The sequence below is a fragment of the Rana temporaria genome, chromosome 3 (assembly GCF_905171775.1).
Source record: "Rana temporaria chromosome 3, aRanTem1.1, whole genome shotgun sequence".
In the NCBI taxonomy this organism is placed as follows: Eukaryota; Metazoa; Chordata; class Amphibia; order Anura; family Ranidae; genus Rana; species Rana temporaria.
Genome location: NC_053491.1, coordinates 9565277 through 9585389, shown reverse-complemented (window position 1 = coordinate 9585389; position 20113 = coordinate 9565277). Strand labels below are relative to the sequence as shown.

The 20113-nt window shown below is 49.1% G+C and overlaps 1 protein-coding gene across 2 annotated transcripts in view; it reads right to left on the bottom strand.

Moving 5' to 3' along the window:
- Positions 1-1393: 1393 nt before the first annotated feature.
- ANP32A (acidic nuclear phosphoprotein 32 family member A) overlaps positions 1394-20113 on the bottom strand; it is a 51254-nt gene continuing 32534 nt past the window's right edge. The window contains exons 7-8 of one of the 2 annotated variants that reach the window (XM_040342231.1): positions 19955-20057; positions 1394-2049 (exon numbers count right to left, since the gene is read on the bottom strand). In XM_040342231.1, the coding sequence (XP_040198165.1) occupies positions 1522-2049; positions 19955-20057 (631 nt within the window). In that variant the 3' untranslated portion in view covers positions 1394-1521. The remainder of the gene's footprint in view (positions 2050-19954; positions 20058-20113) is intronic. The other variant, XM_040342232.1, reaches the window with a different exon arrangement.

Genomic DNA, 20113 nt, shown 5'->3' with positions numbered 1-20113 from the left:
CTGGCCACTTGCCGCTTCAATCCTGGCAACAAACGCCTCCACTGAGGTCGCAGGAACAGGGGCACTTAGGGTAACTCTGGCATGGTTGGGGTAGAAGCCTCCAGTTTAGACTCCATGCTGACCCACCTATGTATATGCCGCCCTAGTGCTGCAAGGAAGGACCCACAGGCCACAACAGAGAGCAGGGGACCCCCCAGGAGACTCACCACCCCGACCAGAGTGCAGTGCTGCTGAAGAGCTGGGAGCGCTGTCCGTGCTGTGCCGTCCCTCAGGAAGTATTATGCGGGCTCTTGCGCCTTTATTTCAGGCACTAGAGGCCAAAAACGTTTCCAAGATGGCCGCCGACATGCAGAAAAACAGCATGTGGGCTACAAGAAAATGGCCGCCGATACATAGAACCGCGACCACGGTAAAATGGCGGCCATACACGTGTTTTAAAAGCCCAGTAACACACAGAACACAGTTCAGCACACACAGCACCACAAATGTAATAAAAATAGCACCTCACAGCAGCACAGCCCCCCGGCAGTAACGGAGCCCCCCCCCCAGGCGGACCTCACTGCCGCCACCCAGAACGGGGAAAGAGGGAGAGGAAGGGAGAGAGGAAAGCAGGGCGAACCCTCAATCGACCTCCCCAGGAACGCACCAGCTGCACCACCCTGCCAAGGCAAAGGGGTACTACTTACCCGTCCTGCGGCCACCGGCTGGAGGCATTCCAGACAGAACCAACGTCCGCTTGCGGCATGGCTGTCGGCCCGGCACACTGTGACTCAGCCATAGAGACCGGTCATATGTGCGCCCTGTAGCATATAGCTCACCGGCCACCCCTGGAGCAATGGGGCATGTCGTGGATGGCCTAGCTAAAGGCCGGCACACGCTCGATGGCCGAACATGGGGGAACTACAAGGATCAAGATCCAGCCTGTCACCCAGTCGGCAGTTGATTGTAGATCCCAGGATCCAAAAATGCAGGAAAAATCCAAATAAAAACGAAAAATCTCAAAAAAATCTCCAGAGCACATGGGCTCCAGAAGCTCCATGTCTTCTCCTAACGCTAGGCAGAATAAAACTGAGGCTGCATTGATGCAAGAGAGTGGGATGTACCCGGGGAACCCGCCCCCTGGGAGGTGCTGTACTGAGAGAAGTGTTTTAACACTTGAAGTGCTGTTTTTTTCTGCCTAGTCTCTCCTAAAGGGAAGGATATATAACCCTAAGGTCAATGCTGCTGTGTCCGTCCATGAATGGAAGAGAAATTACACCGTTAGTAATGAAAGACTCTAAATAGGCATTTACCAGGCGATTATGTGTCATTCCTGCTAGATAAAATATAGAAAATGTTAATGTTTAAGTCAACTGTTAAAGAATGCAATAAATATACCACAAATCAGTGATTCTTTTCAAAACAGTAATCAAATTTTATTGTACAAAAACAGGAATAGAAAAAAAAACAAAAAAAACTCTGAATCAGAGTAAAGGTGACTGAATACAAATGAACGCCACATTCACATTAGTGCCAGTGGCACTATTTGAAATTAAATGTTGCTCTCCTTCTTTCCTGGCTTGCAAATTTCTCAATGACCTTCTGGTTGAAGCCAGTCATCTCTGTCATCACTCTATTTTCCATTGACAGCATGGCCAATGCATTCAGCCTCTCCTGGGGTATGTCATTTATCAGGAAAGTCTTAATCCTTTTTATGGTTGAGAAGCACCTCTCACCTTCTGCGGTGGTCATGGGTGTGGTGATGAGAATCTTCAGCAGAGTGACAGTCTCTCTAAAATCTTTTTTAAGATTGTTCTGCATAAACAGCTGGAATAGGGCCACAGCACCCTTACACTCTCTGAACTCTTCTGTGCTGTAGATGAGACTAAGCTGTGTCTTTAACCTACTCCCTTTGATCATTGGATAGGCCTTCAAAGTCTTACTCAGTGCATCCTCCGGAAACTCCATTGCGTACTGTTCAAACCTATCTGCTTGGAACAAGGTGGCACCAACAAGGTGGTTTGTGAAGGAGAAACGTTGCATGGTGTGTAAGAGTATGGCATCACAGACCTATAGAGTGAAAGAGAAAAAACAACAATTATGTAGTGATGACAAAATGTCAATTTCATCTCTGTCAGCTCCCTGTGTATCAGAAATGCATGAAACGTGACCAAGAATGTCTAGTCCATGTGTATGGAGTTCTGAGAAACTATGGTTTCAAAAAACACTGAAACTGATCTCCCTTCATCTTCATAACATAAATCTGGTAATTTTAAATGTTCAGTTTTAAGTTATAAAGGGAGATCAGTTTCAGTGGTTTTGAATCCATAATTCCATACACACGGACAAGACATTCTTAGTAAATACGTCAAGTTTCATGCATTTCTGATGCTCAGGCAGCCAACACAGATGAAGGCTGCAATACTAATGTTATCCACTAGAGCAGTGGTCATCAAACCTGTCCTCAGGGCCCACTAACAGGCCAGGTTTGCAAGATAAAGGAAAAAAAAAAAATCACAGGTGATATAATTTGCTGCTCAGTGATTGCAGTATTCTAGTCGGCATCTCCCCAAGGTAATACATCAAATCTGGCCTGTTAGTGGGTCCTAAGGACAGGGTTGATGACCACTGCACTAGAGGGAAAAACAAATCGTTTTAGAACACATAATCCACAGTGGAACCTTGGATTATGAGCATAATCCGTTCCAGGAAAATGCTTATAATCCAAAGCACTTGCATATCAAAGCGAGTTTCCCCTTAGAAGTCAATGGAAACGAAAATAATTTGTTCCGCATTGACTTCTATGGCATGCAATACCAATGTGGCCAGGGGTGGGGGCTCCGGAGAGCCTCAGAAAGGCTCTGGGACAGCTCGGCTGAATTCGGAAAGGCTCGAGAACAGAGTATTTCCAAGTTTTTTCGAGCGGCTCCAGCGCCTCCTCCACCCCTGGCCAAATGTGGTACTGTACACCGCTGTGGCTTGAAACCTGCTTGTGTTGCGAGACAACACTCGCAAACCGAATCAGTATTAAAAAAAAAAAAAAAATTTTTTTTCGTATTGCGAAACGCTCGTTACTCTCAAACTGAGGTTTCACTGTATTGTAATACAAATATTTTTCTTTCCAATATTCATATCTATAAAGACATTTTCACACTGGGGCGCTTTGCAGGCTAAAAGTAACGCTAAAAAAAAAGATTTTTAAGAACAGCTTACCTGTAAAATAATTGTATTACAGTACATCACGGGACACAGAGCGTTAATCATTACATAGTGGGTTGTATAGGTCACCAAAGGTGATTGGACACCGGCACACCCAATGAAGACAAGTTCCCCTCTATATAACCCCTCCCATAAGGGAAGTACCTCAGTTTTGTAGCAAAGCAGTAAGTATCCCAGAAGAGGGGCGGGACCTCTGTGTCCCGTGATGTACTCCAAGAAAAGGATTTTACAGGTAAGCGGTTATTAAAATTCCTATTTTCTTTATCGTACACCACGGGACACAGAGCGTTAATCATTACATAGTGGGACGTCCCAGAGCAATGCTCCATATGAGGGGAGGTAGACACAGATCAAGCAGACCACCATCGAAAGCGAGGCCCTATACTGCTGCCCGCAGCACACTATGCCCGAAGGTGGAATCCTTGTGTCCTCTTACATCTATTTGGTAGAATTTGGTAAATGTATGGACTGAAAGTTGCAGCCTTACAAATCTGAGCCATCGAAGTCTAATGATGCACTGCCCAGGAGGCACTTATCGCCCTGGTCGAGTGCGCTTTAAACAGGAAAAGGAGGAATTGTATTCCTTAAACCATAAGTTTGAACAATCGCTCGTCGAATTCATTTACAAATATTTCGATGCCGCTTGGCCCTTCTTGGGACCCTCTGGCAGAACAAAACATCAGTTTTACGCATCTGAGCAGTTGCTTGTAGATAAAATTTCATTGCTCTCACTACATCTAGGGAGTGCAATAATGTTTCCCCCGCTGACTGCAGTTCTGGAAAAAATAAAGGAAGGTAAAACAATATCTTGATTTAAATGGAACGGCGAGACCACTTTAGGAAGAAAAGTAGGATGGGGCCGTAATACAATTCTGTCTTTGTTACAAATGCTCTTTACAAGAAAGAGCTGCCAATTCAGATACTCTCCTAGCAGAGGAGATAGCAACCAAAAATGCCAATTTTCGACTCAAGAGAATCAAAGGAATATGACGAATAGGTTCCAAAGGTTCCTTCTGCAAGACTGACAAAACTAGATTCAAATCCCAGGGGCACAAGGGAGGTTTGACTGGCGAATTTACCCGCAGTACCCCCTGAATGAATGCCTGGACTAGGGAATGAGATGCCAATGGTCTCTGAAAGAAGACCGATAGAGCCGAGATTTGACCCTTAATGGTACTGAGGGCTAATTTCATATCTACCCCCAATTGACAAAAAGACAGAACCCTACCAATGACATATTTTTGAGGATTGCACTCTCTGTATTCACACCAGGAAATATGCCTTCCAGATTCTATAATAAATGAGCCCGGAGGCCAGCTTTCTTCCTAGCATTAATAAGAGTGGAAAGAACTGGACTTGAGAGTCCTCATTTCCTCAGTATGTAGGTTTCAACAGCCAGACCGTCAAACTTAGCTTTCGTAAGGAAGGATGGAACACTAGACCTTGTCATAGCAGGTCTTGGCGAAGTGGGAGAATCCTAGGTTACCCCACCGCCATCCTTATGATTTCAGTGTACCAGGACCTTATGGGCCAATTCGGAGCCACCGGGAGAACTGGTATTCCCTCTTTTTTGATCTTGCAAAGGGGTTTCTGTAAGAGCGGGACTGGAGGGAACACATAGATCAGGGAAAACGGATTCCAGGGAATCATTAGTACATCTGTCCCATAGGATAGAGAATCTTTTGTCTTTGATACAAAATTGTCTAATTTCCTGTTGAACCTAAAAGCGATCAGGTCTACATCCGGGGTCCCCCATTTCTGGCATATATCCTGAAAAATGTCTGGGTGGAGAGACCACTCCCCTGGCAGCAATTGCTGGCGGCTCAGGTAATCCGCTTGCCAATTCTCCACCCCTGGAATGAAATGAGCTTCTGCCCATGTTAAAATTTTGTTCACCTCTTTCTGAGCATCCTGACTCCGGGTGCCTCCTTGGTGATTGATGAAAGCCACCGCAGTAGCATTGTCGGATTGAATTCGAACCGAGTAACCCTGTAACCTGTGTGTCCTGGTTGTGAGAACCAGATATACCGCCAAATCTCCAAAATGTTGATGGGCAGGCTCCTTTCGGACTTGGATCAAGTTCCTTGGGCTGAAGCTTCTTCCAGAATTGCTCCCCAGCCCAACAGGCTGGCATCCATAGACACCACCTTCCAAGTGAAGGAGAGAAAGGATTTCCCGGCTTGCAAATACTTGGTGCTTAAAGGGGAGTTCCAGCCATTTGTATGTTTATTAAAAGCCAGCAGCTACACTTTTTGTTGCTGCTGACTTTTAATAAACAGGCACTTACCTGCTCCAGCGACGCGCTGGCCGGGGCTCCGCTCCTCTCCCCCCCCCCCCCCTCCCCGGCCGGCGTCTTCATTTTCAGTGTGGGCACCCGGCCGTGACAGCTTTCGGCTTCACGGCCGGGCACCCACTGCGCATGCGGCACTGCGCATGCGCGAGCGGCGCCGTGTAATTGGCCAGGAGATCGCCTAGGACCTGTGACGTGTCCTAGGCGATCGCCTACAGCTAAGTACAATAAAGCGCATGTGGTATAACATGTAAAGAAAAAGAGTCCTTGGTGCAAAGTCCTGTAAGCTAGGTGAGCTTGTAACATGAGTTTACAGTCTGTTAAAACCAGGCAGCCATGCAGAAGGAGCTGAAGCGACACTCAGGTACATATGATGAAAGAAACAATCAAAGAGGAGCAGGCGCCATTGGTTAAACTGTACAGCTATTTATTTGTATTGGAGATAGAAATAAAAGTACTCACTGTATTTGTAAAGTTTCAGGCATGTGGTTTGTTGTCCTGTGATTCCGTCAGGGCCCAACCGATAGATTTGAGTGTCCTTGGGTCTCTGTCACAGCGCTGGTATTTGGCTGTGTTGCTGGTGTTGTCTAGCTGGGTTCATGCGCTTGGTTGTGAGGATGTGAGCGCACAGATGTGCCAGAGGAGCCCTTTGGCACATCTGTGCGCTCACATCCTCACAACCAAGCGCATGAACCCAGCTAGACAACACCAGCAACACAGCCAAATACCAGCGCTGTGACAGAGACCCAAGGACACTCAAATCTATCGGTTGGGCCCTGACGGAATCACAGGACAACAAACCACATGCCTGAAACTTTACAAATACAGTGAGTACTTTTATTTCTATCTCCAATACAAATAAATAGCTGTACAGTTTAACCAATGGCGCCTGCTCCTCTTTGATTGTTTCTTTCATCAGATCGCCTACAGCAGCCACTTCCTGAAGGCGATTAAGCTTAGTCGCCTACAGGAAGGAGGAAGTGGGACAGGAAGTCCCACTCGTGCTGAAGCCCCCACTCCCCCCCCAAAAAAATTACATGCCAAATGTGGCATGTAAGGGGGAGAGGAGTGGGTTAAGAGGAAGTTCCAAATTTGGGTGGAACTCCTCTTTAACCACCAACTGAGGCTTTGGAGCACACCTGAGAACGGGTGCATAGGCCAATCTAGAGCTTGGATTTTTCTGTTCCAGGCAGCCTGGATACTGCTCTGAAGTAGTCTTGAATGAAACTGGGCATATGGAATGGCTTCGAAAGAGGCCACCATCTTCCCCAATGACTTCATGCAAAGACAAATAGATGGTTTCCCCTTTGCCCTGACCATGCAGATGAATTATTTTAGTGATTTGACCATTGGCTCTGGAATGCTTTGTTTTGGTTGTGTCTAAGACCATGCCCAAATATTCCACCCTTTTTAGGGGCTGTAGAGAGGACTTCTGAAGGTTTAGGATCCACCGTAAATACTCTAGGTATTTTACTGTACTGAGCACACCGATTTAATCGTGCCTCTGACTGTTCAACCAAGAGTAGATCATCCATATAAGCCGTCACCACCATGCCCTGTGCCCTTAAATTTGCTAAGAGCGGTGTAACGGACATATGCCTGCTGCCGGGACATCGATAATCTTCCTGCAGGGAGGACTACAAGGAACTGCATGGCTTGTCACCATTGGATGCACCACATTGTATTCTGAGCTCAAAGGGGTAATTGGACAAGTCTCTTTCACTGCTGAATGCGAATGAACTCTCTCTTGTGGAGGTAACAGCCCCCCTGTGAGGTGTATGCTGATGGGGATTATGTGTGAGTGATAATTGTTTTAAAGGTTAATTGAATTCTATTGTCTGATCAAGTTAAGGAGCCAAAACGGCTAGCGACTGATTGGCTCAAGGGAGTGTCATTGTTTCAAAGTGTGTGTATTGAAGTCCCCCCCCCTATGGGGGAGTGTCATTTAAATAAAGTCAGTCTGCTTGACCCCTCAAACGTAGCACGTCTCGTTTCTTGGAAGGGCGTTCGATGGGATATATCGGCGGTACCTGCATATCGCAGCTTGCCAGGGAAAAGGACGTCTCCAACGGCTGAGACCCTCACACCACTTGGGTAGCCGTTACATTGGTTGGCAGCGGTGGGATGGTCCTTTTATCCAAAGAGCAAGTGCTGAATGGAGTCGCAGTACGCCAGGCTGAAAAGATCCACACTGAAAGATTTATTAGAGAGTCGTGGTAGGAGCGCCAGCAACAGACCACGGAGGGAGCTGATAGCTGAACTGCTGGAGCTGGACGAAATGGATGGATCCATGGAAGGAACGGAGCCCCTTGCACCGGTCAGCAAAGAAGATGTAATTACTGGGATTGTACAGCGGAGATTATCCTTGTATCCAGAATCGTGGAACTAATCAACCAGCTGTTTCGGGAAGCAAGGGAAGAGATACAAACGAAGAGGGGACAAGAACTGGAACTGGTAAGAGCGAGACAGCCCATTACACCTGCAGTTCCTACTCCCCCACCTGCTGCTACAGGAAAGAAAATACCGTTCACTGCATTTAAAGCTTTTGTAGAAAGTGAGGAGGAAATCGATGGATATTTGGCGGACTTTGAGAGGCAGTGCTCACTACACCAGGTACCACCAGACCAATGGGTCACTATTTTGTCGGGGAAATTGTCGGGCAAAGCCAATGAAGCCTTTCGGGCTCTCGCTCCAGAGGATATTTTACAATACCAGCAAGTTAAAAAGGCGCTGCTAACCCGATATGCCGTAACGCCAGAAGCCTACCGCCGGCGCTTCCGGGAGTCCAAGAAGATGGCTGTGGACTCCCACATGGAATGGGCCAACCAGTTACAAAGGGTGGCATCCCTTTGGGTCCAAGGGTGCAAGGCCAACACCGGGGAGGAAGTATTGCAGCTGTTCCTAATGGAACATTTCTTCCAAGACCTGGCCGCCGACATACAAGACTGGGTACGAGATCGCCGTCCCGCTAACTTAAACGAGGCGGCTCGGCTAGCAGATGAGTAGGCGGAGACAAGGAAAGTAAGCCAGGGTACTATGTGGCTGGCTCAGAAGGTAGAACCGCGTACTCCAACCGTCACCCCATGCCCAGAGTTTCGGGCTCCAGTCCCACCACGTCCTCAGGGGCCTAGCAACTACCCCCGGGATTCGCCTAGGGTGACGTGCCATCACTGCAGCGACACGGGACATATTGCTCGTTATTGCCCTTTGAGAGCTACAAATAACAATTGGAGACGCACAACACCCAACACAGAGGTCACTCCATCACGTCCCTCTGCGGCCCACTGCCTGGAGACCGAGGGGGTCCCTGAGGAATGTCTGGGAATTTGGTATGAGGCAGACCCAATACAAGCGGCCTCTCCGGATAACCGTCAGCATCACCGTCAGGAGGTACGAGTGAATGGACAAGTAGCACAAGGCCTAAGAGATTCCGGGACTACTATCACTCTGATTCAAAAACATCTGGTAAAGCCAGAGAACGTGTCCACTCGCACAGTTGCCGTCCGGGTCGCAGGGGGTGCTGTATTTCGCGTACCCACCACCCGGGTGCACTTAGACTGGGGAGCCGTGTCAGGAAAGACCACAGTTGGTATCATGGACAACCTACATGCCGAGGTGGTGCTGGGCAACGACATTGGCCCTCTGACTTCGGCTTATTTACCTACACCTGCTGCTGCTTGTCCCGTGACCACCCGCGTTGCTGGAATCAACCCGCTTGCTGCCGAGAACCGGGTAAGACTACCTTCCCCGACATGTACTGTAGATCCGGCACAATATCACAGTCTAAAATGGGAATGTGACAAGTTGGCCAGTGAGAAATCAGAGATGCAACGACACTATGTCATGTATTATGAGATGTCCCGTGGCTTGAACATTGAAATGCACAAACAGGCGGAAATTGTCAAAAGATTAAATGGGATTTGCATCCAGGTGGTGCCGTATCTGTCCCAAGAGCATCAGCAACAGGTTTTGGGAGCCATTGAGAGAGCAAAGCAAGTGACTGTTCCAGAATTGAATTCTATTATTCACCTTCACCATCAGCTACCGACCTGGTAAGCCAATGGGAAGGCCGACGGACTGTCCAGGCAAACTGAACTTTTACCCTAACAGCAGACCGGACATCCCCAAGTTGATCCGAAAAGGATCAATCCGGGTCTGCCGGAGTGTTCCACAAAAGGTGAGTAGTGTAACGGACATATGCCTGCTGCCGGGACATCGATAATCTTCCTGCAGGGAGGACTACAAGGAACTGCATGGCTTGTCACCATTGGATGCACCACATTGTATTCTGAGCTCAAAGGGGTAATTGGACAAGTCTCTTTCACTGCTGAATGCGAATGAACTCTCTCTTGTGGAGGTAACAGCCCCCCTGTGAGGTGTATGCTGATGGGGATTATGTGTGAGTGATAATTGTTTTAAAGGTTAATTGAATTCTATTGTCTGATCAAGTTAAGGAGCCAAAACGGCTAGCGACTGATTGGCTCAAGGGAGTGTCATTGTTTCAAAGTGTGTGTATTGAAGTCCCCCCTGGGTGGGGGGGGGGGGGGGGGTGTCATTTGTTTCTGTACAGTTGTAAGCAGATATAAGCAGGTGAAATATGCCAAATAAAGTCAGTCTGCTTGACCCTTCAAACGTAACACGTCTCGTTTCTTGGAAGGGCGTTCGATGGGATATACCGGCGGTACCTGCATATCGCAGCTTGCCAGGGAAAGGGACGTCTCCAACGGCTGAGACCCTCACACCACTTGGGTAGCCGTTACAAGCGGGGCCAGAACTTTTGTAAAAACCCCGGGGAGCAGTAGCCAAGCCAAAAGGCAGCGCCACAAACTGAAAAGGACGGTGCACCACTGCGAACTTTAGGAATTTTTTGGTGAGCAGGATGGATAGGCATGTGTAAATATGCATCTTTGATGTCTATTGACGTCAAGAATTCTCCGCCTTGTAAGGTGGAAACCACTGATCACATTTTTTTCCATTCGGAAATGACAAATGTTCAGAAACGGATTCAGAGCTTTTAGATCCAGAATGGGTCTGACGTCTCTGTTTGGCTTCGGAACCACAAAGATTTGAATAGAACCCCGCGTCTTGTTCCTTTAGGGGGACTTACCTGATTACTCCCTGGGACAGCAAGTGATCCTCTGCCTGGAGGAAGGGTTTTCTCTTTAATGGATCTTTGGAGATATTTGAGGTTAGGAACCGATAAGGTGGGATCTCCCGGAATTCTAGTTTGTATCCTAGGGATACAGTGGAAATGACCCCATTTGTCCTGTATCTCTGCCTGCCAAGCTGCCAAAGCCGCCCCCCCACTCGTCCGAGCGGGTGCATCCCTTTATAAGGAAGCTTTAGGTTTCTGTTTATTGTACCCATGGCTTTTTAAGACCCTGGGTCTTAGGTCTTGTGGCTGACTGAGAATGTCGTCGCCACTGCCTGGAGGCGGAGGCAGAGGCCCCGGGAATCGGGGAGAGAGAACGTTTAAAACATGAGCATTGTTTTTCTTTTTCTTGGGTAACAGTGTAGTTTTACCACTTGAGATCTTCTGGATGTACTTATCCAGATCATCCCCAAAGAGTCGTTCCCCATGAAAAGGGAAACCGGACAAATGTTTTTTTACATGGAGCTTCCGATTACCAATGCTTTAACCAAAGGATTCGGTGCATATGCACCAGTTGGAGCATGAGGCGTGGATGCCTGTTGAATAGAATCTCTAATGGCATCGACCGTAAACTATAAGGCCTTAGGCAGGCTCTCCCAAAGTTTGACCTGATCTGGAGGAAGATCCTTGAGCCCTCGTTTCACCTGTTCCTTCAGGACCTGACACATACCAACTGCCGCCACAGAAGATTGGGTCACAGCGCTGGCCATAAGAAAGGAAGATTTAAGTAAAAATTCTAACTTCTTTTCAGAAAAACCTTTAAAATACCTGCACATTGTCTACTGGACAAGTTAGGTTTTTATTCACACAAGAAATGGCCACATCTACTGCTGGTAGCCTCTATTTTTTAGTAAACTTTTCCTCCATAGGATAAAGAACATCAAATTTCCTGGGAGGAGAAAAACGCTTATCTGGATGTTGCCAGTCTGCGTAAATAGGATTCTCCAATAAAGGATGAACCGGAAAGGAGCATGCAGCTTGTGGGGATTTTAATGAACCCAGGGAGGAGACAGGTGATTCAGTTAACCCCACAGAGGGCAACATGAATGTGGAACGTACTGCTTCAGCATAACATTGCACGTGCAATTTAAGAACCTGTGAAGCAGAAAAAGGTTCCTCTGATCCACCCGACTGCTCGTCATCCGTGCTACATCATCCTCATCAGATTTTTCTGAAGAGGGATATAGAACAACAGAAGGGGACCCGCTTCGCTTTTTTGTCCTTTTGTGAGGATTTAGCGATTGATGCAGCGACCCTGCCTTCCAAGTTGTCTAGAGCTGCTGCCAAAGTGTCTTCAGTGACATATGCAGGACCTAGCACAACAGGAGAGGCTTCTATTCCTGATAAAGGCAATGGCTCATCTCGTATGGGTGCTTCAGGTCCCTCAGGAGAGGATAATGCCGGCCGGGAATGGTTAGAGCCCTCTGTTTTAGGCGGCGATCCCTTTTTGTCTTTCTTAGTCCCCGAATTCTCTCTCTGTGAAGACATATTCCTAAGCCAAAAGCAGAGGTACAAACAGTGCATACACTACTGTGCTAGTTTAACAATCTACATAAAGTAAGCAACTAATCACACATTCTGATGCTGAGTAGGTGTCTTAAAAGTGCCTGAATCCAACCAACCAGAGAACTCGCGTGCCCCCAAAGCTGCTGCGTCTTCAGTGAAGTCTAAAGCCCCATACACACTATCAGTTTTCCTGCAGGTTTTCTCTTCAGGTTTACCAAAACCATCTAATATGAGGTCAAACCTCAAGAGCTTCAATTTGTTTGCAATCAGGCAGGCCCTTGCACTACATGGTTTTGGTAAACCTGAAGAGAAAACTGACAGGAAAACTGATAGTGTGTATGGGGCTTGAGGCTATTTTTCAAACCTTTCCGCTCTGCACATGCGTAGTAGAGCGGCGTGTACGACCATGCCCCCTTCCTGCTCTTCCTGAGAGGTAAAAGTGTGCGTGCCTATGGGGAATGGTGGCGCTCAGGGGAGAGAGGCAGCATCCACTGACCAGTGATGGCATATGAAGAGATATTTCTGACATGGTAAGTGGAACTCCGGCTCTTTGCTCCCTCTAGTGGCGGTTTACAGGCAAGACACTACTCAAAAAAAGGGCAAAGTTCTTAAAACGGGGGTTCACACTAAAAAAAAAAATTCTAACATTACATCCAGCATACTAATGACATTTACAGGTCTTTTTTTTTTTCGCCATACATACCATTATAGTGTGATTTTCTCCCTGGCTTCCGGGTTCTGATTCCCGCGGGACTGGGCGTTCCTACTCCTGGGTTAGATGATTGACGTCTGGTGAAACAGTTCCCATGTCACACAAGGCGCATCACCAGATTTCCGTAAAAAGCCGAGCTGCGAGTCGGCGCTATACGGCGCGCGCCGAGCAGAGCTGATTGCGCAGGCGCCGTATTGCGCCGACTCGCAGCTTGGCTATTTACGGAAATCTGGTGATGCGCTTTGTGCGACATGGGAACTGTTTCACTAGACGTCAATCATCTAACCCAGGGATAGGAACGCCCAGTCCCGTGGGAATCAGAACCCGGAAGCCGGGGGGAAAAATCACAATATAAAACAGTATGTACGGCGAAAAAAAAGACCTGCTTACTGTAAATGTCGTTAGTATGCTGGATGTAATGTTAGAAAACTGTTTTTAGGGTGAACCCCCGCTTTAAGTGTTTTAAACATGTGACTGTGTACACATGACTTTTTTTCGGGATCTAAAAAATTAAATTTTTAATGGTCTAGAAAAAAACGACGTTTTTTTTCAACCCGATTGTTGCCTACACACGATCGTGAAAAAAAATGCTCTAGCAAAGCGCGGTGACGTACAACATGTACGACGACACTATAAAGGGGAAGTTCCATTCGGATGGCGCCACCCTTGGGGCTTCTTTTGCTGATTTTGTGTTAGTAAAAGACGATTCGCGCTTTTCAGTCTGTTACAGCGTGATGAATGTGCCATCTCCATTACGAGCTAGTTTTACCAGAACGAGCGCTCCCGTCTCATAACCTGCTTCTGAGTATGCGCGTTTTTTTCACGTCGTTCAAGTCCACACACGACCATTTCTTACGATGCTAAAAACGACGTGAAAAATTAGAGCATGTTCTAAATTTTTAATGCCCATTTTTTACTTTGTGAAAAACGCTCTGGAGCCTACACACAATCGTTTTTAATTACATTAAAAAATTACATCCCGAAAAACGGTCGTGTGTACGCGGCATTAGACTTTTTCCACATACCTTATCCACGCTGCAGGACTGTTGAAGACCAGACAGTACCAATCTTCACCCATCACGGAGTGTATTGTTGTGCCAACCTTCAGGGATATGGGTTCCTACTTAAAGGAGGCCTCTCCCTTGGGCCTTGTAAAAGACTCTGCCAGAATACTTTTGCACATTTTAATAGCGAAAGTGCTGGATCACAGAGTCCAGTCCTCAAAAGAGAGACATTACAGGCACCACCTCTGTCTTCTGCGAGGCCTGGATACCATCCATTTGGTGTAATTTAATAAGCGGTTTGGATGGAATCTCTCCTTAATCCCCTTAACAGAGCTCCTTCTTAGCACATCTTTATGGGAGGGGTTATATAGAGAGGAACTCGTCTTCATTGGGTGTGCCAGTGTCCAATCACCTTTGGTGAACTATACAACCCACTATGTAATGATTAACGCTCTGTGTCCCGTGGTGTACAATAAAGAAAATAGCACCTGCAAAGCGCCCTGAAACAGCCGCTGCTGTCTCTCCAGTGTGAAAGCCCCGAGGGTTAGCAGGACGGTAAAAACAGGATTTTTGTACTCACCGTAAAATCCATTTCTCCGAGTTCATGGACGGACACAGCATTGACCTTCGGGTTATATATCTTTCCTTCTAGGAGGGACTAGGCAGAAAAAAAAACGCACTTTAAGTGTTAAAAACACTTCTCAGTACAGCACCTCCCAGGGGGCGTGCCCCCCCCCCCCCCCCCCCAAGTACATCCCACTCTCTGGAAGCATCGAGCCTCGGTTCGTAGACAAGCAGTACAAACAAAGGAGGGGTGGGTGCTGTGTCCGTCCATGAACTCAGAGAAATGGATTTTACAAAAATCCTATTTTCTCTTCCGTTCATGGATGGACACAGCAGCATTAACCTTAGGGACGTCCCCAAGCAGTGTCAAAAATGTTGAGGGGTGGGGAAAAACACAGCAAACCAAGCTTCACCCCAAACAAACCAGAGTTCCTCAGCGGAGGAACTTCAACCTTAAACTGCCACCTGTAAAACCTTGCGGCCGAAGATGCACTCACATCCACCTTGTAAAATTTTGAGAAGGTGTGGATTGACGACCAGGTCGCCGCCTTACATACCTGTAAGACAGACGCTTGATGACGAAAAGCCCAAGAGGCACCAATCGCCCTGGTCGAATGCGCCGTGACCTGAAAGGGAGGCGTGCCGCCCCTTTAGGGCATAGGCCTAGAGCACGACCTGTCTGATCCACCTAGAAATGGTGGCCGACGAGACCGACAGACCTTTTTTAAGACCAGTCACCGACACGAACAGTGAGTCCGACCTCCGAAACGGAGCCGTAGCAGACAAGTACACCCGTAGGGCTCGCACAACGTCCAAGGAATGTAAAGTGGTCTCCTTCGGGTTTTTCGGCCGAGGACATAAAGATGGAAGAACAATGTCCTCATTAATGTGAAAAGCCGAAACAACCTTTGGAAGGAATGATGGCTGCGGCCGCAGCACCACCTTATCCTTATGGATGACTAAGTAGGGAGCCTTGCAAGACAAGGCAACAAGGGGATCTTCCGAATGTCCTCAAACGAAGCTAGACTCAAGTCCCAAGGAGGCAGTGGAGGACGCACAGGAGGGGCCACATGCCGGACCCCCTGCACAAACGTACGCACCAAGGAGTGCGCCGCCAAGGGTCGCTGAAAGTAGACAGCCAGAGCCGAAATCTGACTCTTAACCATACTCAAGGCGAGAGCCTGATCCACTCCACGCTGTAAAAACAGCAAAATCCGAGACACCACGTATGTACGGGGGTGCCACTTCAACTCTTCACACATAGAGATGTAGGCCTTCCACGTACAATGGTAAATCTTTCGTGAAGTGGACTTCCGTGCTCGTAGCATGGTAGAAATCACATGACTCTCAACAGCCACGCCGTCAAAGCCAGCGACTGTAAAGCAGGGTGAAGGAAAGGACTTTGCGACAGAAGGTCTTCTCTCAGGGGTAGACGCCAGGGAACGTCTGCCACCAGATGCACCAGGTCCGCGTACCAGGGACGGTGCGGCCAATCAGGATTGTTGGTATCCCCTCGGCTTCCACCCTGCGCAGCAGGCGAGGAAGAAACTGCAGGGCAGAGAAGGTGTATATTAGTCGATAGTGACCCCAAGGCGCCACCAGCGCGTCTGACCTGTCCGCCCACGGGTTCCATTGATCTAGTCACAAATCGTGACACCTTCCGATTGAGACGGGACGCTAGAAGGTCCATGTCTGGAGTGCCCCATTTTTGGCACAGAGTCTGAAACACTTCTGGGTGTAGCGACCATTCTCCTTGGTCTATCGTTTGGCGACTTAGATAGTCGGCTTGCCAATTCAGCACCCCCGGAATGTACACCGCCAACAGAGCTGGAACGTAGCGCCCCTGGGCTGACTGGACACCCCCCAAGCCGGAGAGGCTGGCGTTCGTCGTGATCACTGTCCAGTGACACGGCAGAAACGATTTCCTGGTCCGGAGTACCGGAGATGTCAGCCACCACACTAGGGAGGACTTGGTCAGTCGACTCACCCGAATCTGGTAATCCAGAGACGAAGGAAGCTTGTTCCAACGTGACAGAATCTCTTTCTATAATACTCAAGTTTGGAATTGGGCATACAGGACTGCCTCGAAAGAGGCCACCATCAGACCCAGCACTCTCATGCAAAAGTGAAGCGACACCCATTTCTGGGTCGCCAACCGCTGCAACGCAGATTGCAGAGTCTGCAGTTTTTTCGCTGGGAGGAATCCAGGACCAACCCCAGATATTCCAGCCGCTGAGACGGTACCAGTACTCAGAAGAAGATCGTCCAGGTATCCCACAATAGCGATCCCGCGCTGCCGCAGCAGGGCCAGAATCGGCGCGAGCACCTTGGTGAAAACCCGTGGTGCCGAAGGCAGGCCGAACGGGAGGGCCACAAATTGAAAATGGTCCTCCCCAACCGCAAAGCGCAGAAACCTCTGGTGTTTTGCGCATATGCAGGTATGCATCCCTGATAGCCAGGGATGCTAGGAAATCCCCCTGATGGAGCGCTGCTATTACTGAGCGAATCGACTCCATCCTGAATTTTTGCACTTTGACAAAGCAATTGAGGGCCTTGAGGTCCAGGACCGGACGGATCCCATCCTTCTTGGGGACTACAAACAGATTGGAGTAAAGCCCCTAAAACCGTCCCGTTGAGGGAACCGGTACAACCACCCCCCTGACCAGCAGATCCTGGACAGCTCCTGACAGGTCCTTCAGGCGATCCGGAGGAAGCCGGAGGTTGGAGGGAAAAAATCTGTTTGGTGGACAAGAGGAAACTACTTCGCAATCCCAACGGTCGGAGAGAAGAGACCTCCATCGAGCCGCGAAGCTGGCCCCCAACCCGAGATGTGGGCGGGGGCAAACCTTCATGCGGAGGCAGGCTTGTCCACGGGCTTGTTGGACTTGCGGTAACAGGAGCAATTTTGCCCTTCAGTGGACGCCTTAGCACCTTGGAAATGGTTTTCCTGACGCACTTGGCGGGCGAAAAAACGCTTGGGGGTAGTAAATGAGGGCTCTTGCCTACGGCGAGGCTCCTTACCCTTTCCAGGTTGCGGGAGCAGAGTGCTCTTACCGCTGTGGCATCTTTTATGATGTCATCCAGGGACGCCCCAAAAAGCCGTTCACCCTTAAAGGGTAAGTCCACCAGGGACTTCTTAGAGGACTGGTCCGCAGACCAACACTTTAGCCACACAAGGCGGCGTAGTATCACTGCGTAGGCGGAGGCCCTGGAGAGCAAGGGGAGCGTATCCAGGGCTGACTCACAGACAAATTTCAGACCCTGCACCAACTGGTCGGCCAGGTCCACACAGAGCTCAGGAGCATTATGCGCCTCCAGCTCCTGTACCAGGGACTTAGCGCGTTCGGTAAGTGTCTGCGACACCAGAGCTCCGGTCAAAACCGGTTTCACTGCGGACCCCACCACTGTGAATAAGGAGCGGGCCACAGCCTCAGCCCTCCTATCTGCGGGGTCCTTAAAAGCGGGAGCCCCTTCCACAGGCAACGTGGTGGCCTTGTTCAGCCTGGACACCTGGAGGGTCCACCGACGGAGGAGATACCCGTTTGGGGAGGATTTCCAAAAGAAGTGGGTAACGGACCGCAAAGTATTTTGGTACAGCAAAATCTTTCTGCTGCCGATCCCATTCCTTGTATAACAAGTCGTCCAGATACGGAACACAAGGAAACACTTTTGCGGTGCGGGGTGGCTTGCGGAACCCAAAAGGGACCGGCATGTCTGATGCCTCCGCCAAATCCTCAAGTTTCTGAGTATCCCACACCGCAGTGATAAGAGCTCCAACAAATTCCTTATCCTGCTTTGACCCTGAGGCAGAGTCATCCTCACTGTCCACGTGGGCTAAGTCTGCATCATCTGACATGACAGAACCATGGCCAAATGCAGAAGCAGCACCTGATTCTGCGTCAGAGACATCCCCAGAAGCAGGCTCAGGGAGGGGGCGCTTTTTACCCCCCTTCTGGCCACTTGCCGCTTCAATCCTGGCAACAAACGCCTCCAGCACTGCCGTCACAGCATCCAGCGAGGCCACAGGAGCAGGGGCACTAAGGGTTAACTCTGGCATAGTTGGGGAAGAAGCCTCACATGAGGGCCCTTGTGGTTCAGACTCCATGCTGTCCCACCTAAAAAATGCCACCTTAGTACTGTAGACAAAAAACGGGACCCACCGGTCACCCTCCCGGCTGATACAGAGAGCAGGGGACCCCCGGGGACTCACCACCCAGAACCAGGCTGTACCGCTGTGCAGAGCTGAGAGTGCTGCCTGTGCCGTGTTGTTTCCTCAGGAAGAAAAAACTGCGGTGTTGGCGCCGTTATTCCAGGCACTAGAGGCCAAAACATTTCTAAAATGGCTGCCGACATGCAGAAAAACAGCATGCGGGCTACAAAAAAATGGCCGCGGACATATAGAGCCGCGGCTCCGGCAAGATGGCGGCCGCACACGTGTAAAACACATAGTGAAACACAGCAGACACTGACACAGCACCTCAAGGTAAAAAAAAAATACAGCACCAGTACAGTAAAAAATACAGTACCCCACAGCAGCACAGCCCCCTCGGCAGTAGCAGAGCCCCCCCTCAGGTGGACCCCCCACCTCACAGCCGCCACCCAGAAACGGAGAAGGAGGGAGAGGAAAGGGAGAGAGGAAAGCAGGGCGGACCATCAGTCGACCTCCCCAGGAATGCACCAGCCAAAAACACCCTGCCGAGACAAGGGGATACTACTTACCCATCCTGCGACCACCGGCTGGAGTCATTCCAGACAGAACCAACGTCCGCTTGCGGCATGGCTGTCGGCCCGGCACACTGTGACACAGCCATAGAGACCGGTCAAATGTGTGCCCTGGAACATGTAGTTCACCGGCCGCCCCTGGAGCAACGGGGCATGTCGTGGACGGCCTAGCTAAAGACCGGCACACGCTCGATGGCCGAACATGGGGGGACTACAAGGATCAAGATCCAGCCTGTCACCCAGTCGGCAGTTGATAGTAGATTCCAAGATCCAAAAATGCAGGAACAAAAAAACAAATAAAGGCGAAAAAAAAAAAAAAAATCTCCAGAGCACATGGGCTCCAGAAAGGCCATGCTCTCCTGACGCTAGGCAGATTAAAACTGAGGCTGGATGCTTCCAGAGAGTAGGAGGTGCTGTACTGAGAGAAGTGTTTTTAACACTTAAAGTACCGTTTTCTTTCTGCCTAGTCTCTCCTAGAAGGAAAGGTATATAACCCTAAGGTCAATGCTGCTGTGTCCGTCCATGAACGGAAGAGAAATAAGTCCCGCTATCGGCATCTTTGGAGCGGTGAAGCAGTGTGTACGCCGCTCCTGCCCACTGAAATCAATGGGCACCGCTTTGCGGGTGGGTTTAACCCTTTCTCGGCAGCTAGCGGGAGTTAAAAGCGCCCAGCCAACGTCCGAATTCCCCTGCAAATACGACGGTAAAGTGCCCCTAAAAATAGCGGCGCTTTACCGCCGACGCCCCCACCGCCCCAGTGTGAAAGGGGCTTAAAAGAACAGATATTGCAATGAATAAAAACTCACCTCGGCTGAAATGGATTTACATTCTCCTGGATTCAAAGAGTCCCAACTACTCGGTTGAGAACCATCTTCACTGCTTTGGTCAACCAGGGATGGGATAGAATCTCTGCAAAATGTATGAGCAATAATAATGATAAAAATAATAACAATAACAACACCACC